General features: G+C 36.2%; 1 protein-coding gene across 21 annotated transcripts in view; it reads left to right on the top strand.

Annotated features, from left to right (window-relative positions):
• Window positions 1-27,311, top strand: part of PARD3 (par-3 family cell polarity regulator) — a 728,954-nt gene that overhangs the window by 365,480 nt on the left and 336,163 nt on the right. For 17 of the 21 annotated variants that reach the window (XM_072651985.1, XM_072651980.1, XM_072651983.1 and 14 more), the window contains exon 5: window positions 5,413-5,544. The exons of the other annotated variants lie outside the window; for them this stretch is intronic. In XM_072651985.1, coding sequence (XP_072508086.1) covers window positions 5,413-5,544 — 132 coding nt within the window. The remainder of the gene's footprint in view (window positions 1-5,412; window positions 5,545-27,311) is intronic. 21 annotated transcript variants of the gene reach the window in all.

Genomic DNA, 27,311 nt, shown 5'->3' with positions numbered 1-27,311 from the left:
GTGTTCATGAGTAATGAGGTTAGTCTTGATCTTTTTGATGATTTATAAATAATGGTTTAGCATGTTTTACTTGCATATAGCCACATATCTATGTGTGACTAATGATTCATGCTGTAATGTGGTCCAGGATAAAGCATACTGGACTTAAGAGTTACTACAGCTGGATATCATCTCTTTGCAAGCTGTAGCATCATGCCCAAGCAATTTTCTCCCTCTGAGCCTTCATATTTCTTCCTTTTTAAAATGGGAATAAGGATTTTCCTTCCTCACTAGGTTTTTGTTTTTATTTTTATAACAGTGGGATGTAAAAAATGTAGCATCAGTGGGAGCTCTCATTGTTTTAGTGATGGCTGTCCTGCTGCCTTTGAGTGGCCAACTAATGCCCCTTTCTCTCCACAAGAAGTCATTTGTTACTTAGGGAGAGGAAAATATGTGATGGCGAAGTAGTCTTTAAGCCAAGGTTGATGCTTCCTGCATGAGAAGGGGAACTTTAGTCACGTTTGCACACTCAGCTGGAGTGAACAAGGAAACTTGCTGCTAAACATTCTGAAAGTCTTGTGAATTTGAAGTCTTTCGACCTGTCTATGATAAGTTCTGGGGAGATTGTATTTAATACCTGCTGCACAAGCATGGGCATGCACATGTGCACATATGCACACATTATTTTCTGACATAGAGATATGTGATAATTGAGCACAAAAGAAAGTATATGTTAGTTACTTTTGGAAATTTTTACTGAAAAATATGGAAGTCTTCCGGTGATAGGTTGATAGGTTGAGGATGGGGATGGAAAACTAGTATAACCTGTAATAACTTTGCATATAAAAGTCAGTTTGAATAAATTCTAAGACTAATTCCCAAAACATGTTCAGGGAAAGAAGGCAAACACACACCAGGCTGACACTTACTCATGATCAAGGTAGAGGGAACTTTTCCCCATGAGCTTCCCAGCTTGATGTTTGCCCCCCAGAATAAGCTCATCACCTGAAATCTCAACATCATAGAGATTGATTCAGTTTTGAGACTCCACACCTAATTAGCACCCTCAATTGTCTCTCTTCTCTGATTGGAAGGCTGGAGGATGGAGCCATAAGCTCCTCCCAAAGCTTCCTTTCATAGAAGGCTCAGACTTTTCAGAGAGGTAACTTCATTTCTCATGGGCTGCTGTCCTTGGTTTTGACTCCCTGAGTGTCTGGAGCCTCTTCTGTTCCTTTTTATGATTTCTTTTGCGTGTTATTTTCCTTTGTAAGAATGTAAGTTTCTTGTGCTATAGTTTAGCACTGTGCCTACTCATAAGAAGTGCTTGTTCCTGAGTCATTTCAGTTGTGTCTGACTCTACATGGCCCTATTTGGGGATTCCTTGCCAAAGATACCAGAGTGGTTTGCCATTTCCTTCTCCAATTTATTTTACATATGAGGAAACTGAGGCAAACTGGGTTAAGTACTTTGCACAGGGTCACACACTAGTAAGTATCTAAATATTGACTATTGATTAAAGGCCCCAGGCCTTGTGAGCTAAGGAATAAGAAGTAGGAGGGGGTTCTGCTTCATGTGTGTGATTTTAAAGGTGATGAGTAAACTATCTAGTAGGGAAAGCATGGAGTATTAGAGCAAATATTTTGGAGTAAGACCTGAGTTCAAGTCCTGCTTATGACATTGCACTAACTACATGTTCATGAATTACGTAAATACATGTAAATTTTTTTGTGCTAGAAAATTCAACTCACCTTGGTGTTGAACTATCTATTTTGTGATATCTCACATGTCTAAAGGCTCAAAGCCTACAACGAACAATAGTATAAGGCAGCTCTATTTTCAGACATATACAATATAGATGCCTCTCCCTACCTGTTTGTGGCTTGGGTACTACTGGAGTCTCCTAATATAATTGGGAAAAGAGCTCATTACAAAATTGCAACCATCATTGTGACCATTTGATCCATGACTGTGGCATTCTCTTGAAAGTACATAGAGTTGAATTTTTAGCAGAGATGAAAACTGTTCATACTGTCTTGCTGGTATTTTGAAAACATGTCCAGTCTTAAAATAGGCCACTAGAATATTTGAGGGATGTTCCTTAACCTTTGTTAATAATTTTCATACTATAATTGAATGATTAATTTCTACACATAAACAAATTTAAATTGAGTAAAAATGTAATGTAATACTACTCCTGTTATTATTGCTAATGAAACAAGCAATCAATTTATTCTTTAATGAATTAGAACTTTCATATTTGCTAAGCCATAGTGTTAAATTTTTTTTATCATATTCCTCACTCTCATGGATAAAACCTTATTCCATAAATCTTAAAGTATTTTTCATTAGTAGATGCCTTAGTAAGACTTTTATGAAGCCTTGAATTGTTTAATTATATATCATGATGTGAATTTAGGATTAGAGAATTTAAGTTTAGCTGTCATTTTGCTACTTACCAGTGTGACCTTAGGACCCAATTCCTCTCTTGTTAAATGAAGGCTTTGGATTAGATTCCTTCTAAAGTTACTTCTGTCTCTAAACCTATGATTCTGTGATCTGGTATATTATAACCTCTCTGACTAAAAGGGAACAAAAGCACATTCTTTATATGGAAATGATTGCTTAGTTATACCATGGATGTTTGATAGCTTTATTTAGAATACTGCTATTTTTTAAAATTGGATAGGGATAATGATGATCAAAGGATCCCAGATATAGAGCTGAAATGGATCTCTGAGGCCATTTAAACCAACTTTCAGATTTGTGAGGGGAAAGTAACTAAGACTTAAGGAGTTTGGGATTTACCCAGATTTACCCAAAGGTCATTTTGGTTTTGGATTCCATTGTCATTGTTCTTTCCATTGAACCACAGAACCTACCCTGGTTCTATGATTGTATAGTTATAAGGAATTATTCATTCATAGTATTTTCCTTAAAGTAAATTTCTGTTACCAGAATCTCCTAGATTTTCTGAACATCCCCATCCCTCCCTTTTTCAAATTTCCATGAGAAAATGTAATTATCAATCAATTAATAATAAGCACCTACTATATGTCAGGCACTGTGCTAAGCACAGGGGATACAAAAAAGCCTTATAACTTCCTAGATATTGATCTGGAAACATGTACATTACCAAAATGCTAGGCTCTAAAATAATGTTAAAATGCGATATATAAAGTAACTAAAAAGAAAAAAAATCAACTTATTGCTACATGAGTTTCAAAAATTCTTAATCTCCTTATTAGAAAAAAAGCAAGGGCTAACAAAGTGAAGCATCATTTCTCATGTTCTAAAGGTTCATGATAAAGTGAAGCTCTTAGTTTGTCTCCTAGTAACCAAAGTTCATGACTCATAGTTAACAACAGGAAAACACAGTGCTATTTGGTTTAGAAAGTGCTTGCATACTATTGTGTTATAAGCAATGATGACCAGGCAGATTTCAGAAAAACCTGGAAAAACTTGCATGAGCGAAGTGAGAAGAATCAGGTGAACATTGTATACAGGAACATTGTATACAGTGACAGCAACATTGTATCTAATCAACTATGATTGGCGTAGCTCTTCTCAGCAATACAGTGTTCCATGACGATTCCAAAACGCTGTGATGGAAAATGCTCTTCACATCCAGAGAAAGAACTGTGGTGTCTGAATGCAGATCAAAGCATACTATTTTCATTTTTTTCATGACTTTTCCCTTTTCTGTTCTTCTTTCACTACATGACTAACGTAGTAACGTGTTACATGATTGCACATGTATAACCTATATCAGATTGCTTGCCTTTGGAGGGAGCAGCACGTTTGGTTAAGAATATAGTAATTATTGCCACTGGGCAGAGCCAGTTTCTCATCCAGCTCTGTGTTCTGTGGTGTTTGTCTCTGGTTCCATATTATCATATATGCTACAGGAAGAAATGATTATTCATCATGACATCAACCTTAAAGACTTGACATAGTCTGATTCTGTCAGTATCCTTTTATGTCTCCATCATGAATAAATTTTTCCATACTTTTAGTGTCCATTTATATTTCCTTCTGGTACTATGCATTTTGGTTATTAGGTTTCATAAAGTTGTTACTCTTCATGCAATGGAAAAAGAACTGAACTTGTGGTCGGAAGTTGTACTTTACCCTCAACTTTTTCTCTTACTGGTAATGTGAATACAGAGAAGCCATTTAAGCTTTTGAGGCAAATTTCCCCATCCACCAAGTAGCAATAATAATAATTACACTACCTACCTAATAAACATTATCTAAGGAGAAATTGTAAAGTGGTGTCTTGGTGTTTTAGAATCTGCCTGTTCAATTTAAATACAGTACTGCACAATCTCTTTATTCTACTTTTTCATCTTTGAAGTCTTTGTTTACATGATTCAAATTTGACTCAAAAAGTGCTATGACTTCTGACAAAGATATTAGCTATCATTTTCCAGTAACGGACCTCTCATTTAGTGAGAACCTTCTCACTGGGAAATTCCATAGCCAATGGTTTCCTCTACTTTCTTGCACTGCAGGGAAGATTCAGGTTTACTCCTTGTACAATGTACCTTACTTTTAGTATCCCTCAGAATAATGAAAATGAGTTTTCAGTACTCAATATTCAATATGAGCCCTTACTGATAATTAAATAGCCTTCTACAGAGTGCTACATCTCATCATCTAAAAATTAGTTCTTGTGCTAAAGAACATACTATTGATGACTGTTCCCCGAAATGTGCTGGTCATATATATGACTAGAAAAAAAGTCCAGACATGCTTACAAATGCCTCAGGGCCTAATTTTGGTTCTGAAATGGGAAACAAAAATCATGGTTTTAGAGATGGAAGAGACCTTCTAAAGCATTAAGTTAAATTTACTTGCGAGTAGACTGACCCCAAGAGATTGAGTATCTTGTTAAAAATCACAAGGATAGAGTGAAAGAGAAATAACCAATGAGAAATAATTGGGGGGAATATTTAAATGATGCTCCTGTGAACTTTTTTTTTTCTTTTGTTCATAAATGTTTTGAAAGAAACTATGAAGGATGATTGACTTTAGTAGTATTTTAGTGTGTCTATTTAATTGCTTGTTTGTTGGGTGCATATACCTAATAATGCACACCAGTACGTACAGCCATTAGAACAAGTTTCTGTTGTGAAACAGCCTTCTGATGGTTCTGTAGTCTTATAACTTCAGAAGAAGTTAGCAGAGAATGTTGTATTATATAGGTATCTAAGAGCTCCTAATAGCTTATTAGGACCAAATGGATCCCAATCATGGATAACATAGATAGAAGATCTCATTTCTTGAACAGCTATTTTGTCTGATCTTTTAATCTTGTATTTGTGGAGTTTTGTGTGTGCACTATCAAAAACAAACCAAAACAAAAACCAGTTGCAGTGTTAATTTGCAAGTCTTGGTTTATTACAAGACACCTTTTTGTTTCTTTTGGAATAGAAAGATGAAAACTACCGAAGCCTCCCACGGGATACTAGTAACTGGAATAACCAGTTTCAGAGAGATAATGCTCGCTCATCATTGAGTGCCAGTCATCCCATGGTGGACAAGTGGCTGGAAAGGCAAGAACAGGTAATAAATGTTATTATAGGTGTGTGAACATACACAAATACAAACTGTTATGTTTATATATAATATCTTAGTAGTTTGATAACTTACCCCATATCTTTAAAATGTAGTACTTTTCCATTTGTCTTGGTGATACAAAAATAATTGATTTTCAAAGAAACAAACTTTGTATGATAACTTCTTGTCAGCATGTAAAATTTCAGTGTTGTAGGTAAACTATCACATATAGATTTTGATTTCTCTCCAATCTAACTTACTCTTGTATGCTGGAAAGTGCTGGGAAATAGATGGAATTAGAATTCTCTGCAATTCACAAGGCGTAGGTGACTTGCTTATCTTAGAGTTAATGGCTATTTTCAAGTTTGTGATATTATCACTAAACATAGAAAGCGTCTTTTTTCTAATACCTGCCATTCAGGCCAAGTATCTTATTTCCAAAATAAAATATTAACTATATGGTTTTAAACTATTCTTGGTTTTTCATGAGGAGCTAGATTTTTCTTTGTACTTGTAATCCATAATAACAGAATATGTAAATATTGAATATACAGTATTGGGGCCTCTTCCCCTTATTATATAGTAAATTTTGTTGCTAATGAGAATGTAGTTTAAGTTCCCTTTAAAAGAAACTTGTGGTTGATGAATATGTTGGAATTATTCTTATTCTGAATTTGGATTAATGATTAGTAAAAAAAAAATATGAGTGGTTTTCCTGTTTTACCTTGCCCTGTGCTTTGATCCATATCACTTCCCTTTCTATCTTTATTACAAATGTTGTTTCTGTTTGTTCTTCAGTCTCAGTCTTGGAGTTTCTCTTTCCCCTTTAAGATAAATTAGTAGAGCAGGTCCATCACCAGTCTTGACTTTCATCTTATCACAAATGGCAATTAAACTATAGGAATAGCTAACTTCTAAAAACAATTTTACTGTCATTAGTATTTAAGCTATATTTTGTTTAATTTTCTTAGGATAAGTGTACTAACTGCCTGATGGTAAATGGTTAGAAAAAGGGGAAATATGTAAGTTTATAAAATTTAATGTTCTAGATAACCAGATTTTAATCAATTGGCACATTTATTTTACATGGAGTTTTCAAATGGAGTCTTTCTCAGAATGACAATACTTGTAATATTTTTTTAAAAGAATTGTATCTCTAAGAAGCTCGAAATTTGAAAATATGCCATATTTAATTATCTTTTGAAGGCTTAATGTAATTCACTAACTGTAGTATTTCTTCTTTCAAGCAAATCTTGACCTCATGCAGTTTCTGTTTGCAATTTGACCATTAACAGAACATTCTAAGCAAAGGGAACTAAATTGGGGCTTCATACTAAGCAAACCTTTGAAAAAGGCTCTGTCCCTTAGTATTTGATTTTCCTTTTTTAAAGTGATTTTCACTGTATTTTTTCAAAATATACATTGTTATATTTAAAGAAACATGTACTCGCACCTTGTCACATAATATTTAAATTATATTAGCTGATTAATTATAAAACCTGAAAACATCGTATTTCTGTGGTTTTTAAAAATGATAATCCATTCATTAAATTTAATGCTAATGAGCCTATGTGTACCTGGAAGAGCAAGAGCTTTTGGTGATTTCATACCAGGGTAATTAATTAGACTGAAAACTATTTAATAGAGCATGAACAGCGGAAGGAAACTCATAATAAGGGGCCTGGAAATAAGCAGAGCACTTCTGTATGTTGAGGGTAGCAGTGGGGTAGTTGGTTACATGGATGGTCAGTAATCTAATTTGGGTTCCCCTCTCCTCCATCATGAACTGTTGTATAATATTTACATATGAAAAAAATATGTATTCAGGAAATTGTTCAGTACATTCCTGGAGAAAATTCTCCATTTTTTTTTATCCCCTGGAATTTATCAATGCAAAGCTGAGAATCATCTCTTTTTAATTGTGCCATTCAGATTGAAGGCAGCAGTGGACTCCAAGATATTATATGCTTTCAGTGCTTGTGATTCTATCTCCCATTCCTCCATTTCCTGCTTGTCTCCAATTATTTTTCTTTTTGAAGGAATTTGTGACCATATTATGGTCAATTTTACCAATAGACATAAACACTAGGACTGAAAAGGACAATACACATTTAAACTGTGAGGATTGTGTTAATAGGGCCAGTATGTGAGCTCAAGGTCTCTTACTCTTTGTGAAGGATTGAAATTGAAAATCAGGTTGAATCTTCTGTGTCTTGCAGAATATTGATCACTAATTTTCATTCCTGTAATAAAAGACAGCCTTTGAACCTGGAAAGAAATTTGGTAGTTTATGAAGGAGATGCCAAATAGCCAGGTCAGGAAAGTCCAACATGATTATTACAAAATGCATTTTCTTTTCTTTGTCCTCCCTCCCTCCTTCCCTCCCCCATCCTTCTCTTTCCTCCAGGCCCCCCTTTCTTCTTTCCTTCCTTCCCCATTCTTTGGTTTATTGAGTTTAGTTTACATTGGATGTTACTAAATATGATAGTGACCAGAATCAGATGATTCTCCTTGAAAGAGTTTGCTGGGCATCTTTGAAAATGTTTTCAACTGTCAATGCTGTGACTTCTCCAAATAAAATAGCAGGTTGCCCTGAGCATTGCTGAACATCCCCAAAGAAGTTAGACTTAAATGACTTGTTATCCAAGATAGGAATTACAATGGAAAAACATGCTAGTGGATAAAATTGATTGCAGGAACTAAGAATTAACCAAAATTCTGACAATTTTTGGTGTATTGGAATCTTTTTGTGGATTTGAATTCCATTTAACTATCCACACACACTCAGCTCAGGAGTGGACCATTATTTATTATTGGCAGATAACAGAGCATAACCAGACTTTGTTTGTGTACTTCTGAAATTTTATGGCCTGCTCAAACCAACTAATGAACCCTACCAAAAGAGGAGGCAGCAAATTTATAATACTAAATTAGAGGAATTTAGTACTAGAAAAAGGAGGGGCCTTTAGGGAAGTCTGGAATGTCGGAGAGAATAAATGTTAAGCTAATTGGAAGCTTGCCCTTTTCACTACCTCCTACATATTATCAGACCCTGTACTCAATTAGAAGGAGCACATATAAGAGATGAAAGGATTTCCCCCCCTTCTCTTTCCTTTGAGGCATGTTATAGGGGAATTATTGCTCTGACCATTAGAGGAAAATCCCTGTTTTAGGTTTGGGTCCTTCAAGGCAAAAATTCATTCTAATTGGCAAATGTTGCTAAAGAAGTTAAACTGTGAAAATAATGACCAGAAAGTCTTCACTGCTGAGTCTAAACATGACATTGATTCCCCTTCCATTTACCTAGGTTTAAAGGATGTTTTCATTAGTAGAAAAAATTTCGGTTTTATGATTTCCAAGTCACAGCACTATACTAAGTCACCAAGACAAAGCAGAGTGATGCCACAAGGGTAGTTATCATTGTCATTCACTTTTTATTGTATAGTTCTAAACTTCGGGATTGGAAGGTACCTCAATCCTTCCAAGAACAGAAGTAAGTATTTACTAAGTGCTTACTATGCACCTGGCATGAAGTATGTAAAGAACTGAAATGCTCCTTTCCTCCCATGGAGCTTAACATCTAAATCTACTCATAGACATAGTTCATTTTCTTTTAAGAAACTTACTTGTTTTGAAAAATCATCACTTTCTGTGTACCCTTGGCTTCCATTCCTAGCCTTCCTCCTCTCTCTGCTCGTGGGCACCCTTTCTCCCATTGGTGAGTTCTTCTAGTAACCTCCATTTTGAGGAACGGCCCATGTCATTCATCCTTCATTCTCTTTATTTCATACCATGTCTCCACAGCCATACCTTCTACCCTTCCCCACTTTTATGCTCCCTTTTATGTGCTGTCTTCCTCATCAGAATGTAAGCTCCCTTAGGATGGGACTGTCTGTCTCTCTGCTTGTATTTGTGTTCCCAGCACTCAGCACAGTCCCTGAAACGGTGAATGCTTAATAGATACTTGCTGACTGACTTAAAATAAGTTATAAATGAATATACTGCTGAACACTTTTAAAAATATAGACAATCAGATGCTATAAGTATTTATCTTAAAATTGACCCTCTTGTCTTCTCCCTCATAGACATTACTACTTCATGTTTCATTTGTGTTCCAAAAATAGAGCTTCCATTATTTATGTAGATTACAAAAGATCCACCTAGTTCAGATGCTGAATGTTGTAGGGGAAAAAAACAGTGGTGGCAATATTTCTATTCTCCCCCTCCTCCCCTCATTGTGATATGAAATCATACTTACCTTAAATGCCCTGAACAACTCTTACTTTTTATATATTTGTCTTACTCTACTCCATTTTACTTGAATAGATAAAGCTTGGTGCCATCCAAATTGCATTCTTTCAATGCTTTATAAATACATGATGGATTCTATTTATTCAGCAGATTAAATTAAGAAAACATTGATGTTGAAATGAATATTTTTACATTTGTGAACATAGATCTGGCAGCTTTTTTTAGGTAAGATCCTGTTTTTCACATGATAGTTGCCTAAAATAATTAATTGATTTGGATAAAATAAAACCTTTCATTTCATGTTTCAAATAAAAACTTGAGTTAATATCAATCCTTTTCTTGCAAGTTCAGTAGAGATCTTAATGGTATATTAAAGAAAATATTTATTATATTTAATAATATAAAAGTCATATGATTATCTATGCACTGATAGAAAGTCTTAAAATATATAAGATGCTTATCCATCATTTTCTACATCTTATCCACTTTTTCCAAGTGTTACAACATCAGGTGATTTAGCATTGAGTGGGATCTTATAGATAATTTGTTCTAATACTCTCACTTTACAGATCAGGAAACTGAGGTTTTTGTGACACTTTTGTCTCATGGTTCTCTTCCTATCTGGCAACTTCTTAGTCTCCTTTGCTGGATCTTCTTCCAGATTTTAGCCATACCTATAACTATGGTTTTTTTCCCCCAAGCCTCTTTCCTGGGCCCTCTTTTCCCTTTTTCCTAATTTTGTCAAATCCAAATAAAGACAGATTTTTGTGGGTGGCACTTTGACTTAGAAAAAAATAGGTAAATCAACATCATTATGTTATATTGTATTTTAAAGTATTTTATTAAACATTTCCAAATTATAATTTATTCTGGGGTAAGTTGCACTCTGGAGTTTTGTGGGTATTCTGTGACACCTGTGCTCTAAACTCTTTCACTTTGTGATCTCATCAGCTCTTGTGGATTCAGTTATCATCTCTATGCTAATGATTCTCAGAGCTATTTGTTCCACCCTAACCCCTCTCCATATCTTAAATTTCATATCACCAACTGCCTATAAGACATCTCAAACTGGATGTCATGTAGAAATTTTAAAGTCAATATGTCCAAAATTGAGTTCACTATCTTTTTGCCACAAGCCTTTCCCTCTTCCTAACTTCCCTGTTACTATTAAGAATACTGTTGTCCTACTAGTCATCCAGGCTTACAACCTAATTGTAATCTTTGATTTCTCAGTTTCTCACCCTTCCCCCCATATCTAATCTGTCTCCAAATTGTAATGATTTCTCCTTCCTAATAGCTTATATATTCTCCCTTCTCTCCTCTGACAACACCACCATGCTATAGGTCCTTATCACCTCATTCTTAGATTATTTCAGTAGCCTGTTGGTTCATCTCCCTGACCAGCCACTGTACTCTCCATTTAACTGTCAAGTTGATGTTCCTAAAGTGCCAATCTGATCATGTTACCTTCTTTTTCAATAAAATCTCAGTCTCCCTATCAGCTCCAGGATGAATATAGAATCCTCCATTTGACTTCCAAAACCCTTCACAATCTGGCCCCTTTATATCTGTTCAATCTCCTTACACCTTACTCCCCTTCATCTGCTCTGCTGTCCAGTAACATCAGCCTCCTTGCCATTTATCTCATCAGACAATTCATCTCCTAACTACATGTATTATTACTAAAGTCCTCCATGCCTGGAATGCTGTCCTTTATATTTGCTTCCTGGCCTCTTTGATTTCCTTCAAGTCTCAGCTAAAGTTTCACCTTCTGGAACCTTTCCCAATCCCTTTTTAAAAAAAATTTAATATATGGAATAAAACAAGCATTTCTGTAACAAAATTTAATAAAAATATGATTGCCCATAAAACTGTCAATCCACTAAGTTCAATTTGCTATTCTTTTTAAATATATAACCAAGTTATGTAAATTTCCTTTTTTTCTTTCTTTTTTTAATCCCCCCAGTGCCCTAGAGATGATCACCTTTAGACACAAATAAGTAGAGATATATGTAAAATTATTCTATACATTCTCCTATCTATCAATTCTTCTTCTGGATACAGATGGTGTTTTTCTAATTTGGTTATTTAGAATAGTCAAATGTCTTATTTGCTCAAATGATCTGCCCATGTCAAATAATAAACATAGTAACTGTGATTACAAGGTATTCTCAATTCAGTTGTATATATCTCACTGTAATATATATATATATACACACACACACACACACACACACACACACACACACACACACACACACACACACACACACACACACCTTACCTCACAGTTATGTGGAATATTATGTTCTTCAGTTGGAAAAAAAAGATATGAGATCACAAACTAGAGGACTTGAGGAAAAACTTGATAGAAGTGATTAGAATCCTGCCTGTCATTGTCTCTGTGGGAAGGGTTGAAAGTCCTGTGTTAGTTCTCAGACATCAGCAGTATACAGATTTTTATTTTACCAGGCAAGAGTTTTTTTAGCTGCTGATGTGGTGAAGCTGTTTAAATGATAATCAGATAAAACATGGCACAAGTATATTAAAATTCAATTTAATACAAATGCTAAAGGACCCTGTACCATGATGTTCAGTGGGTTCATCATCAGAAAAAATCAAATTATTGACAATCTAGTGAGAAGAGAAAATCTATGTTTAGGGCTTAGACTCTTTACATACATAATAACTGATGAAAATCTGATGAAGCATTTAGATTACATATGTACTCAATATTAAAAAAAATCCCAGTGGAGATGAAAAGATTAAATCCATAAATAATGATATTTCTCCTATTAATTTGGTATCATCAAAACACCTTACTGAAACCTTAGAGCTGCCATGTAAAACTGAGTCTTGTAGCACAGAGTATTGCATAATGTGACATGCATTGAGTTATTCAGATATTTAAGTGCCTATTTATTCTGTTCTTAGTTCTGCTAGGTGCTAGGGCGGTTATAAAATTTTAGATAAGAAATAGCTCCCGTTTTTATATAGAATGGATAAGATTCAAATACGAATAACTAAATAACACATGATGTGTTCAAGACTTGACTCTGACGCACGTGTTGATTGCATGCTCCTGGTTAAATCACTTAACTTCACAATGCCCAGAGACAAATTTCTGTGGTAATAGGTTGTGGCTTGTTACCTGTATGCACCAGAGGAAGGAGTTTACACACTTGGAAGTCACTACAAAAGTAGAAAGTACTCATGGGTATGGATTAAGGTAGAGAAAGTGTATTTTAGAGAATCACAAAGAAAATGCTTGATGAAATCTGAGTGATCAAAGACTTTCTAGAGTAGGGGTTTTTTGAGTTGAGCTTTAAAGAAATGGGTAGGAATTCAGTAAAGCAAGAGTTAGGAGTGACATGTTTGGGATAAGAAATAATATAAACTAAGATGTGGAAATAGATAAGCACATGGCATTTTTGGAAAGTTAGGTGGGTGAGAGATCCATTTGGCTATTAATATGATACAAGGGTGGAAAAGAAGAGAGTGGCCCCATATTCTGAAGCAAGGGAGTTTGCTGTTGCCTACTAGAAGAAAGGGAACCATTGAGAATTCTTGAGTATAACTTTACCACAACGAGAACTATGCATAAAAATGGCACTGGTATGTAGGGAAATGGAGAAGGATAGAGTAGAGCTGAGAAGACACCCAAAAAGCAGGAAGAAACTACTAGCCTGTGAGATCTTTGAGAGTAGAGACTATGTCTTGCCCAAATTTGCCTTGGACACTACCTTGAAAAATACTATACATACTCTAAGTGCAATATACTTGACAAGAATATTCTCTATTATAATAGGGAATTTTCCTTTAAGACAAAATAAGTCTAGTACTTTGTATTTTATTATATAATGTCTACTATTTTTCAAAGCTGTTTTATGAGTATCAGGAAATAAAACACAAGTGCTTTGATTGGACAAGGTCACTTGACTTGTTAGTGGGAGACACAGAACTTAAAGTCAAGGTTTATCCACTCTTTGTTCTTTCTCTTAGAGTAGAATGCATAAAGTTTCCAACCAATACTCTGATCAACCTTAGACTAGAAACCACTTGGAATGGTATTATTTATTATTGGTAACAATAAAAATTTGTTTTTACCTTTTTCCATCCTCAGAACTAATCAGAATTGGAAGACTCAGGAATTAAGATTATAGATTTACAGCTCAGAAGCCATTGAATCCAAACCTATCTTTTTGACTTTGAATCTCGTTTCTGTTCTTTAGAAGAACATTGCCAAAATAGTGAGCTATGTTTTAGTTACTGATTGAAAAATATTAAAGCAACACTACCATGACTTCTCCAGTAAAAGTATGTAATAAGAGACTTTTATTTTTAAAATTTATGCTCCATACTTAAAGTAACTGATATTTTTTGTCATGCAGATTTATTTTCAATTCTTATATATTTCTAATTTTATTACCAAATTTTATTCAATTACTGTCTTGCTTTTATGGCATCTTATCAAAATTTGAATAAAGATTAAATATTTTTTATCACATATGGTTCTTCTAGCACAAGAAAATTTGACATGAAAAGGATATTAATGTTCATTCTCATCATCTGTATCTAGTTTCTGCTGCCTCTTTTGTTTTCAGGAAATGTCTTCATTTTTAATACAAATAAAATGTTAAGAGTACCATTTAGGGATGTTAAAAGTCTTTATCGGATTCAAAATAGGACATTGGGCTTCTGTGCAGCTAATCAAAAATCAGAATCTTTCTGTGATGTGAAAGGAGAAACAACACAACATTCTTCTTAGAGCTAGATATCTTTGGAGAGGGGCTCTCCAAATTATCCTCTTCCATTTTTATCTGAGTTCATTTATTATTTCTTTGTCCTATGGAACTAAAAATTTGGAAGCCACAGTGCACTGAGGAGTAGTTGTGTACATTAACCTTTATGAGACATGAGTGTATTCAGTTTTCTATCCCTGTGAATGGAACTGTTAGAATTAGATATAAAGAAATCCAGCATCTGCTTCTATATTTAGAGCTTGTACTCTCCATTTTTAATTGAAGATGGGTTTCCATTCTCAGCTCATGTTTTAGGTGTCAATGTTTTTTTTTTAAAGTAGAGAAAATCTTGAAGAAAATATTGTTCAGGTGTATGTTTAAATATGAGTGCAAGAGGGAGTGATGTATTATACAGTGTTTTCCCTCCACTCCTAAATATTCAGATATATAGTTTGCTTTGGAAGGTCCAGTCTTTATGTATATGTCACACACAGTGAGAAATGGGACTACTGAGCTAAAAAAAGATCTTGGTAAGAGGAACTGCATGAAAGTTTTTAGTCTCTGGAATGCTGTTTTCACCAATAGTTTAACACAGTCTGGGGATAGAGATTGGGTCATTCATAAAACATGCTATATTTTTCAGCATCTTATACAGATTAGTATTTTTAAACAAAAACCCTTTAATTCAAGTTTTTGCTAGGTTTTCTTAAAATGGTTGTTAAAGAGTTCTAATGTGTCCTATATTTGGTGCTAAGAAATTCAGCCCCAAATTTCAAATTGTATACACAAAGGCCCCTTTATACTTGCTAATATTCTCTGTTATTTATATAAATGTGTGGGCAAATGTATTGCTTCTTCTAAGTATCTTACTTTCTTCTGGGATTTGGATGGCATTAAAATTGGGTTTTTCTTAATAGCTCAACAAATTAGCAACAATTAAATTTCTAGTAATGCATGTGTAGTTTCGTTAAATTGAGCACTTAGCTCACATTTTTTAAAAAATTCAAGTCAATAAATTCTATAAGGGTAAATGATATGAGTTAAGAACTAGGAGTTCTACTCCCAGCTCAGCCACTAATTAGCTATGTAATCATGAGCAAGTCATTTATTGTCTCTGTACCTCAGTTTCTTCATCTATTAAAAGAGTGGTTGTTGGGTTTTTTTTGTTGTTGTTGATTTGTTTTTTGCTAAATTCTTTCTCAGGTTCCTTCCAACTCTTTCTTTGTCATATACGGCATCATTACTGGAATAGTATTCCAATTACATTGATTCTTAAATTATGAACATAATTTCCCCAGTGCAATAAAAATAACATAGCATTTGATGCCAGAGGTCCTGGGTTCCATTCCCAGTTCTACACCTTACCACTCACTGTTTGTACCATTGTATTAGACATTTAACGTCTCTGACCTCATTGTCCTTACCTATGAAGTTAGAGGTAGCAATGTCACCAGTGCTTTCCAGGTATTCTTGGCATAATATAGCTGCATTTCATTATTTTTTTTCTCTTTGGTGACATTGCTACCTCTTTTATAAATATAATCAAGACCATTGTGTCAAGCATGGTGGCTCTATGTGGTCTTTAATAATGAGAACATTTTGTTGTAAGAATATTTGCAGCTCTTTTCCTTTTTTCATGTATTTGTCAATATGAAACCCTGATTATGAGATTTTTGAGTTATATGTTTTTACTTCTACCAGTTTGTAAATTTTTTGAAAAGAAGGTTCATTTTATACATTTTATCCACAATGGCTTATATATAATGGGCTTTCACACTTCTATTACGAAGAGGAATAGGGAACTCTGTACTTGTATTTTAGTGTTTAGATAGTACAGTGGAAAGAGTGCCATGTCTAGAGTCAGGAAAATGCTACCTGAGTTTAAATCTTGCTTTATATACTTACTAGCTGTGTGACCCTAGGCAAGTCACTTAATGCTATGTGCCTCAGTTTTCTCCTCTGTAAAATGAGTTGGAGAAGGAACTGGAAAATCACTCCAGTATCTTTGCCAAGAAAATCCTAAATGGGATCACAAATGATTGAGTAACAACAACCATAACAGTCATACTTAGTTTTGTAAAGATTTATATAAAGTGTCTTTCTGTTCCAAATATTTACCAAAAAATCTTAGAGAGTTTCCTACAGCATTGAGAGTTTAAGCTGGTGTCAGGGAGAGGACTTGAACCCAGGTCTGTGACCCTGAGTCTTGTCCTCAAACCACTTAGGCCATCCTGCTTCTCTGTAGGAAAACACTTAATAAATGCTGACTGAATCCCAAATGAAATGTTTACTCTTTTGTGTGGAGCTATAGTGCACAATCATGTTTGCATTCCATAAAGACCAGCATAAATTTTAGACTCAAGTGTGCAGGTCAACTGGGGTAAATCAATAGGCCAGAAGCTATCAAATCTAAGAGCAAAACCATTTATATAGTAAAGGAAATGATTTTAGCACTCACATAGTCATTGTACGTTTGAGTCACTATCACATTATTAAAGGATAGCTTAGCGCCCACTCTTAGTATTGGAGAATTCTTCCTGGCTTCATTAGTCAGAGAGGGAGAAGAGAGGTACTTAAAGAAAGCAAATCAAATCAGGTTAAAACAAGGGTCCCATTTGGGCAAGAATAAAACTTGATAAATGTTAACTGTAGAGTCAACATTGTATAAAGTGCTGTTTATTTGTTAATCGTTTCTGAGCTTTCTCTTAAAATGTCTTATGACTGAATATACATTTAGAGTATTCAGTGAGTGAGATGTCAGTTTACACGGGCATTCATAGATTCTATGAAACAGTGATTTGTGTTGTGCCACTATTGGTAACAGTATCACTGACAATATCAAAACACAAGCTTTCTTTGTAAGGTTTATGGTACAGAAGTGATAAGGAGAAGAATGCAAGACCTGTGACCTATGTACTGAGTTTAAGGTCAGAAACTGAGCTGTCCCCTGTGATGAGAATGTGTTTGCTTTTTATTCTGCCCCTGGAGACTCTGCACTCTTCTAGGTTCTTGAGTCCCTGGTTTCTTTTAAAGATCACTTTCTAAAAGAACCCTTCCTTGGCTTCTACTGCCTTCACTCCCCCAAATTGTTTATATTTCTTTTTATTGGCTTACCTAGGTACATGTTTTCTTCTTTATTCAAGGGAAACTCATTTAAATTTTTTTTCTTCTATCCATATCCCTTAACACAGTACCTGATTCAAATAAATTATTTTATTTGTTATTCTGTCTTTTCAGTTGTGTCCGACTCTTTATAACCCCATTTAGTGTTTTCTTGGCAGATGCTGGAGTGGATTGCCACTTCCTTCTAAACTGAGGCAAGCAGAGTTAAGTGACCAGCCCAAGGTCACACAGCTGCTAAATGTCTGAGGCTAGATTTGAACTCATGCAAATGAGTCTTCCTGACTCCAAGACCAGCACTTTATCTGCTGTACCAGCTAGCCGCCCATGTGCTTAATAAAGGTTTATTTACTGAGGAGCCCAATAACAAGAAAAAAAAAATGGACACATTTCTAGGTGATTTTAAAATCTTCTAGTCTAAAATATTTTTAAATTAAAGCTATCATTTATAGATTATAAGTATTCTGGTGTCCTGTTTTTAGGAAAGGTAATTAAATACCTTTTATAGCCAGTCTGTATAACTTATACAAAGTTACTGTTAAGATAATATTAAATAAAAACAACAAAACCACTAACGACATTAGATTTCTCTCAAGGTCACCGTTTTTATGGAGAATATTTCCTCACAATGTTCTGAATTCCTTTAAGATACCCAAAAATGTGAATAGTGTTATAATCGCTCTGTGACTTCATTTTCTCTCCCCATCCCCCAATGACAGCTTTTAAGTGGAGGTTGCCTCACCATTTATCAGAATATTATGGGGAGGCTACTGCTTTTAGCTGGGTTTGGTCCATATGATCCTTCCACATCTATGATGCTAAGATATCTAAAAACAAAACTTTAGAATAATGATATTTTGGAAAGTTTGCTTTCAAAGCTTAATCTCTGTTTCATGAAAATTACTATTCTACTTATTTACTGAGCCCTCATTTATAGTTGCTGTTTGGTCTTGTGGAGTTCAGAGGTCTTTGTTTATATTACTGTGTAAAGAAACTATTCTTTCTACTGCTTAGGGGGCCTCAAGAAGAGTTGCGTTCATATGTTATCACATACTGGCATCTATTTTCTTTCCCTTTGGAAGTAAAATTCATTCCATAATGGAAAAATAGGCTTTGTGCTTTCACATATTCAGTATATCAAATTGTAAATAAAATAAGGTTTTTTAAAGTAATTTCCCTCACCAAATTGCTCTGAGCTAAACCTTGAGTAGTTATGCGTATCTCACAAAAGTAGGTAATTGAAACTTGTAAAAATTATTTTGTGATCCTATTTCCAAATAAAATATTGTTTCTTGCTATTAATTTGAAAACAGCCCAGATATATATCATTCTTGCTTAAGGCAATAATGGTAAAATTCTTTAGTCCCCTTATGAAAATGATGATCTATGTTGTTGTTGGGTTGTGATGTCAGTGTGCTGTGCCTCACCCCTATCGATATTGGTGATGGAACTTGTGGTGTCACCTGCACAGTTTTCCTGACCAGAGCTTACAGATTTCTTATTGTTTGTCATAGGACAAAACAAAGCTAATGGTCAACCCATGAAATGAATTTCAAAGAATGTTTTATTTATCAGTGAAACCAACTTGATTAAATGCTCCTGAAAAGAATGTCTAGGCTAACCCACTTTAAAACCAGTGTTTTAGATGGAGGGGTATGAATATGAAGGAATGATACTCAATCCTGTAGTGGCTTCAATTGTGGTTGTCCTTCAGACACTTTAGACACTCTGGTGTCCTACAAATTATTTTCCATTTCCTAATCTTTCGTTTCCCCTCTCCACATACACACAGTTCAAATTGACTTTCTCTCTATGTGCCTCAGCCCCCAAATGGAAAAAAGCTACGAGGGGGTGGTTAGAATTCAGGTTTGGAGAGAAGAAATACTAAGCCTAGTTTCACTCTCCTTCATATGTCAGATTGTGCGTATCATATATTTCCAACTTGGAAAAGTCCCTTTACCATCCCACCTCATTTTAAATTGCTATTGTGCCAAGACAAAGATGAAGTGACACACATTAGCAAAATTAAAACTTGCCTGAAGTATCTTGGCATTCAATATATTTAGTGAATAAAGATTTGACCAGAACAAGAGCATTTATTTCTTGGATTATAACATGGAGAATTCTTGAGTTTGTCTTTGCAAAAAAGTTAATACATATATTTCATATAAGCTAAAAATAAGTGCTTCTAAGACTGTAGGGAAGCATTAATCTTGCTTTCTCTGGTGCTATAAAAAAGAGAAGATTTGCTTTGGTAATGTTTTCAAATTTGCATAATGTATGTCTTCTGTAGTTTCAGTATAAACTCAGAGTATTGATGTAGCACTTAAGGAACAGAATTAAATTGTGAAATGTCAGATATTTGGAACAATAACCTGAATCTTCTTATTCTGGGTTCCCATACATCTTTTGAGTATGAGAATTATGAGTTATAAAGCAGTCCCTTATACAGAGTAGGCACCATTTAGTTCCATTATTCAAACAATTTATTAAGTGTCTTTCATTTAATATTGCATGACCTTTGCTGGGTATAGGTAGTATAAACAAACAACATTTTTAGGGTCATGAACATGAGTAGAAGTCTATTTAAAAACATGAAATGTTGCAGCTAGGAAGTATAGAGGATAGAGCACTGAAACAGGAGTCAGGAAAACTTGAGTTCAAAAATAGCCTCCGACACTTACCAGCTGTGTGACCATAGGCAAGTAACTTAACCTCTATCTGCTTCAGTTTTCATAGCTGTAAATGAAGAAAGTGGTAGCACTTGTTTCCCAGAGCTGTTGTGAGGATTAAAGGAGGTAATATTTGTAAAGCACCACAGTTTCTGACCCAGAATAGGTGCTTACTAAATGCTTATTTCTTTCTTCCCTTAAACATAAAATACATAGAATTTTAGAGAAACCAATTATTTTGAAATAGTTATGAAAATATTTCTAAAAAATCCATTGGCCCTAGGTTAAGGACTCTTATTTTGAAAGAAAAGATTTCAAGCAGAGATTGAGAGATGGGAGCCCATAACATAGATGAGAGACAACTACACAAAGGCAGAGAAAGATAAATAGGTAGGATGCATCGGAGAAATTGTGAAGAATCTGGTTTGACTTGAATATAAAGTTCAGAAAAGGGGAAAAGCATATAGTAGTACTGGAAAGGTAAGTTCTATGTGTATGGAAAAGGGGTTTGATAACTTGGCTTATTTAGTAAGCAAATATCTATTTTTAAAGAATTTTTAGAGATATATAAATTATATATTTTTCAGTATTCAACATTCATTTTCACAAGAATTTGAATTCCAGATTTTCTGTCCCATCTCTCCCCACTCCTGGTCAGTGTACATCCCATCCACCCCTTCCCCTAGTCTGTCCTCACTTCTGTCACACACACCCCCTTTCTCAAATCCCCTTCCCCATTATTTTCCTGTGGGGCAAAATAGATTGCCTTATCTCATTGCCTGTACATTTTATGTTCCAGTTGCTTGCAAAAACAATTTTTAACGTTCATTTTTAAGGCTTTGAGCTCCATATTCTCTCCCTTCCTCCCTCTCCACCCACCCTCATTGAGAAAGCATGCAATTCGATACAGGTCATACATTTCCCTCTGTCCTGCCCTCAATTTATTCCATTCTCGCCCTTGACTTGTCCCCCCACAATAGTGTTTGCTTCTGATTATCTCTTTCCCCAATTTGCTGTCCCTTCTATCATCTTTCCTCTCCTATCCCCTTCCTCCTGCCTTCCTTCAGGGTAAAATAGATTTCCATGCCCAATAGTGTGTGTGTTATTCCCTCCTTAAGTCAAATCCCATGAGAATAAGGCTCACTTATCTCCTTTCATCTCTCCTCCTCTTCCCCTCCATTGCAAAAGTTCTTTCTTGCCTCTTTTATGTGAGGTGTTTTGCTACATTCTACCTTTCTCTTTCTCTTTCTCCCAGTACTTTACTCTCAACAGTATATTTTAGTTTTTAGGTACTCTCCCTTCATATTCAGCTCACCCTGTGCCCTCTGTGTACACACACACACACACACACACACACACACACACACACACACACACACTCCTTGTGACTATCCTAATACTGAAAAAGGTCTAATGAGTTACAAATATCTTTCCACGTAGGAGTGTAAACAGTTCAACTTTAATGAATTCCTTATGGTTTCTCTTTCCTGTTTACCTTGTCATGTTTCTCTTGATTCTTATATTTAAAAGTCATATTTTCTATTCAGCTCCTGTCTTTTCAACAAGAATGCTTTGAAGTCCTCTTTTTCTTTTATTTATTTATTTAATTTATTTAACTTTTATCATTCATTTTCACAAAATTTTGGGTTCCAAATTTTCTCCCCTTTTGTTCCCTCCCCCCACCCCAAAACACCAAGCATTCTAATTGCCCCCATCACCAATCTGCTCTCTCTTCTATCATCCCTCTCTGCCCTTGTCTCCATCTTCTCTTTTGTCCTGTAGGGCCAAATAACTTTCTATACCCCTTTACATGTATTTCTTATTTCCTAGTGGCAAGAACAGTACTGGACAGTTGTTCCTAAAACTTTGAGTTCCAACTTCTCTTCCTCCCTCCCTCCCTACCCCTTCCCTTTGGAAGGCAAGCAATTCAATATAGGCCAAATCTGTGTAGTTTTGCAAATGACTTCCATAATAGTCGTGTTGTATAAGACTAACTATATTTCCCTCCATCCTATCCTGTCCCCCATTACTTCTATTCTCTTTTTTGATCCTGTCCTTCCCCATGAGTGTCGACCTCAAATTGTTCCCTCCTCCCCATGCCCTCCCTTCCATCATCCCCCCAACTCTGCTTATCCCCTTATCCCCCACTTTCCTGTATTGTGAGATAGGTTTTCATACCAAAATGAATGTGCATTTTATTCCTTCCTTTAGTGGAATGTGATGAGAGTAAACTTCATGTTTTTCTCTCACCTCCCCTCTTTTTCCCTCCACTAATGAGTCTTTTGCTTGCCTCTTTTATGAGAGATAATTTGCCCCATTCAATTTCTCCCTTTCTCCTCCCAATATATTTCTCTCTCACTGCTTGATTTCATTTTTTTAAGATATGATCACATCCTCTTCAATTCACTCTGTGCACTCTGTCTCTATGTGTGTGTGCTTGTGCATGTGCGTGTGTGTGTGTGTAATCCCACCCAGTACCCAGATACTGAAATGTTTCAAGAGTTACAAATATTGTCTTTCCATGTAGGAATGTAAACAGTTCAACTTTAGTAAGTCCCTTATGACTTCTCTTTGCTGTTTACCTTTCCATGCTTCTCTTCATTCTTGTGTTTGAAAGTCAAATTTTCTTTTCAACTCTGGTCTTTTCATCAAGAATGCTTGAAAGTCCTCTATTTCATTGAAAGACAGTGAGCTTTTGAGCCTCCTTTTCCATTTGGTTAATTCTGCTTTTTAAAGCATTCTTCTCCTCATTGGCTTTTTGAACCTCTTTTGCCAATTGAATTAGCCTATTTTTCAAGGTGTTATTTTCTTCAGCATTTTTTTTGGGTCTCCTTTAGGAAGGTGTTGACCTGCTTTTCATGCTTTTCTTGCATCTCTCTCATTTCTATTCCCAGTTTCTCCTCCACCTCTCTAACTTGATTTTCAAAATCCTTTTTGAGCTCTTCCATGGCCTGAGCCCATGGTATATTTATTTTGGATGTGTGGGATACAGAAGCCTTGACTTCTGTGTCTTTCCCTGATGGTAAGCATTGTTCTTCCTCATCAGAAAGGAAGGGAGGAATTATCTGTTCACTAAGAAAGTAACCTTCTATAGTCTTATATTTTTTTCCCTTTTCTGGGCATTTTTCCAGCCAGTGACTTGACTTCTGAGTTTTCTTTCCACACCCACCACGCCTCCAGATCCACCCAGCCAGCACTTGGGGTCTGAGATTCAAATGCTCCTCCCCAACCTCAGGGCTTTGGGTGGGGGCAGGGCTGCTATTCAGCGTGAGATTAAGTTTAGGTGCTCAGGTGGGGGCAGGGCTGCCTCTTGGGGCTCAGTTCCCTCAGGAGGTTTATGCAGAGACCTTCAACAATGGATCTGGGCTCCTGCCTGCTTGGGGAGCCCCTGTCTGCTCCTGCCTCTGCTGCTGACTCCTGAGGGGGCCTGAGTTATGGCGGCACCCCACTCCACTCTCGGAAAGCTGAGAAGACCCTCTCACCAACCTTTGGGGCCCGTGGGTGGAGGGACGTGCACGGCCGCTGGAGATTCCGTCCCTGAAGCCTGCTCAGATCTGCTCCTCTCAGTGTTGCGTGGCCAAGGCAGGACTGGGCTGGGCTCCAGGTCTGCAGCGCAATGGACCTTTTGCGAGAGGTTTTCAGGGCTCTCTGGAACAGAAATCTCATCTGCTCCGTTGTTCTATGGCTTCTGCTGCTCCAGAATTTGTTGGGAGTTCTTTTTTACAGATATTTTATGGGCTGTGGGTTCGGAGCTAGTGTATGTGTGTCTTTCTGCTCCGCCATCTTGGCTCCTCCCCCTGAAGTCCTCTTTTTCCATTCAAATTTCATTTTTTTCTCTGAAGTGTTATACTTGATTTTGCTGGGTAGATGATCCTTTGTTTTAATCTGACCTCCTTTCACCTCTGGAATATCATCCTCAAGCCCTTAGATCCCTTAGTGTAGCAACTGCTACATCTTGTGTTATCTTCATTGTATTTCTGCAAAACATGAATTATTTCTTTCTGACTGCCTGTAATATTTTCTACTTTACCTGGGAAGTGAAATTTGGCTACAATGTTCCTAAGAGTTTTTTTTTGGGGTCTCTTTCAAGAGGTAATCTGTGAATTCTTTGCACTTCTATTTTACCCTCTGGTTCTAGAATATCAGGGTAGTTTTCCTTGATAATTTCTTGGAAGATCATGTCTTTTTTAGACCCTTTTTTTGATCAAGCTTTTCAGGTATAACAATAATTTTTAAATTGGGTCTATTTTCCAGGTCATTTATTTTTCCAATGAGATACTTCACATTGTCTTGTATTTTTTTTTATTCTTTTGCTTTTGTTTTATAATTTCTTGATTTCTCAAAAAGTCATTAGTTTCTATCTGCTCCATTCTCATTTTTAAAGAACTATTTTCTTTACTGAGCTTTTGCACCTCCTTTTCCATTTTCCCAGTTCTGCTTTTTAAGACATTCTTCTTCTCATTGGGTTTTTGGATCTCTTTTGTCATTTGGGTTAGTCTCTCTCTCTTTTTTTTTTTTTTTTTTTACTTTTCAAACTTTATATTTATTTTGGGAGGGGTGTTATATTTCTTTCATTTATTTATTTATTCATTCATTCATTCATTCATTTATTTATTTATTTAATTTTTAACATTCATTTTCACAAAATTTTGGGTTACAAATTTTCTCCCCTTTTATCCTCTCCCCCCCCAAACCCAAGCATTCTAATTGCCCCTGTGACCAATCTACTCTTTCTTCTATCATCCCTCTCTGCCCTTGTCTCCATCTTCTCTTTTGTCCTGTAGGGCCGGATAGCTTTCTTTACCCCTATACCTGTATTTCTTATTTCCTAGTGATAAGAACATTACAGGTGATCCTAAGACTTTGAGTTCCAATTTCTTTAGCTCCCTCCCTCTCCACCCCTTCCCTTTGGAAAGCAAGCAATTCAATATAGGCCAAATCTGTGTAGTTTTGCAAATGACTTCCATAATAGTTGTGTTGTATAGGACTAACTATATTTCCCTCCATCCTATCCTGTCCCCCATTACTTCTATTCTCTTTTAATCCTATCCCTCCCCATGAGTGTCAACCTCGAATTGCACTCTCCTCCCCATGCCCTCCCTTCTATCATCCCCCCCACCCTGCTTGTCCCCTTATCCCCCACTTTCCTGTATTGTGAGATAGGTTTTCCTATCAAAATGAGTGTGCATTTTATTCTTTCCTTTAGTGGAATGTGATGAGAGTAGACTTCATGTTTTTCTCTCACCTCCCCTCTTTATCCCTCCACTAATGAGTCTTTTGCTTGCCTCTTTTATGAGAGATAATTTGCCCCATTCAATTTCTCCCTTTCTCCTCCCAATACATTTCTCTCTCACAGCTTGATTTCATTTTTTTTTAAGACATGATCCCATCCTCTTCAATTCACTCTGTGCACTCTGTCTCTATGTATGTGTGTGTGTGTGCATGTGTGTGTGTGTGTAATCCCACCCAGTACCCAGATACTGAAATGTTTCAAGAGTTACAAATAGTGTCTTTCCATGTAGGAATGTAAACAGTTCAGCTTTAGTAAGTCCCTTATGACTTCTCTTTGCTGTTCACCTTTTCATGGTTCTCTTCATTCTTGTGTTTGAAAGTCAAATTTTCTTTTCAGCTCTGGTCTTTTCATCAAGAATACTTGAAAATCCTCTATTTCATTGAAAGACCAATTTTTCCCCTGAAGTATTATACTCAGTTTTGCTGGGTAGGTGATTCTTGGTTTTAGTCCTAGTTCCTTTGACTTCTGGAATATCCTATTCCATGCCCTTCGATCCCTTAATGTAGAGGCTTCTAGATCTTGTGTTATCTTGATTGTATTTCCACAATACTTGAATTGTTTCTTTCTAGCTGCTTGCAATATTTTCTCCTTGACCTGGGAACTCTGGAATTTGGCTACAATGTTCCTAGGAGTTTCTCTTTTTGGATCTCTTTCAGGTGGTGTTCTGTGGATTCCTTGAATATTTATTTTGCCCTCTGGTTCTAGAATCTCAGGGCAGTTTTCCTTGATAATTTCATGGAAGATGATGTCTAGGCTCTTCTTTTGATCATGGTTTTCAGGTAGTCCCAAAATTTTTAAATTGTCTCTCCTGGATCTATTTTCCAGGTCAGTTGTTTTTCCAATGAGATATTTCACATTATCTTCCATTTTTCCATTCTTCTCTCTTTGTTCTGTGATATCATACTTTCTCGCAAAGTCCTTAGCCTCCATCTGTTCCATTCTAGTTTTGAAAGAACTATTTTCTTCAGTGAGCTTTTGAATCTCCTTTTCCATTTGGCTAATTCTGCTTTTGAAAGCATTCTTCTCCTCGTTGGCTTTTTGAACCTCTTTTGCCAATTGAGTTAGGCTAGTTTTCAAGGTGTTAATTTCTTCAACATTGTTTTGGTTCTCCTTTAGCAGGGAGCTGATCTGCTTTTCATGCTTTTCTTTCATCTCTCTCATTTCTCTTCCCAGTTTTTCCTCCACCTCTCTAACTTGATTTTCAAAATTCCTTTTGAGCTCTTCCATGGCCTGAGCCCATTGGGTGGGCTGGGACACAGAAGCCTTGATTTCTGTGTCTTTGCCTGATGGTAAGCATTGTTCTTCCTCATCAGAAAGGAAGGGAGGAAATGTCTGTTCTCCAAGAAAGTAGCCTTCAATAGTCTTATTTCTTTTCCCTTTTCTTGGCATTTTTCCAGCCAGTGACTTGACCTCTGAATATTCTCCTCACAACCACCTCGCCTCCTGGTCCTCCCAGCCAGTGTTTGGGGTCTGAGATTCAAATGCTGCTTCCAGCCTTAGAGCTTTTGGCAGGGGCAGGGCTGCTATTCAGTGTGAGAATTAAGTTCAGGTGGTCAGGTTGGGGCAGGGCCACCTCTCAGGCTCAGTTCCCTCAGGGGGTTTATGTACAGACCTTCCACAATGGATCCAGGCTCCCGCCCCCTTGGGGAGCCCCGGTCTGAAGCCGCCTCTCAGCTTCTACCTCCCGGGGGGAGC

Source organism: Notamacropus eugenii, chromosome 3, assembly GCF_028372415.1.
Source record: "Notamacropus eugenii isolate mMacEug1 chromosome 3, mMacEug1.pri_v2, whole genome shotgun sequence".
Taxonomy (NCBI): Eukaryota; Metazoa; Chordata; class Mammalia; order Diprotodontia; family Macropodidae; genus Notamacropus; species Notamacropus eugenii.
This window is presented reverse-complemented; position numbering and strand designations above follow the sequence as displayed.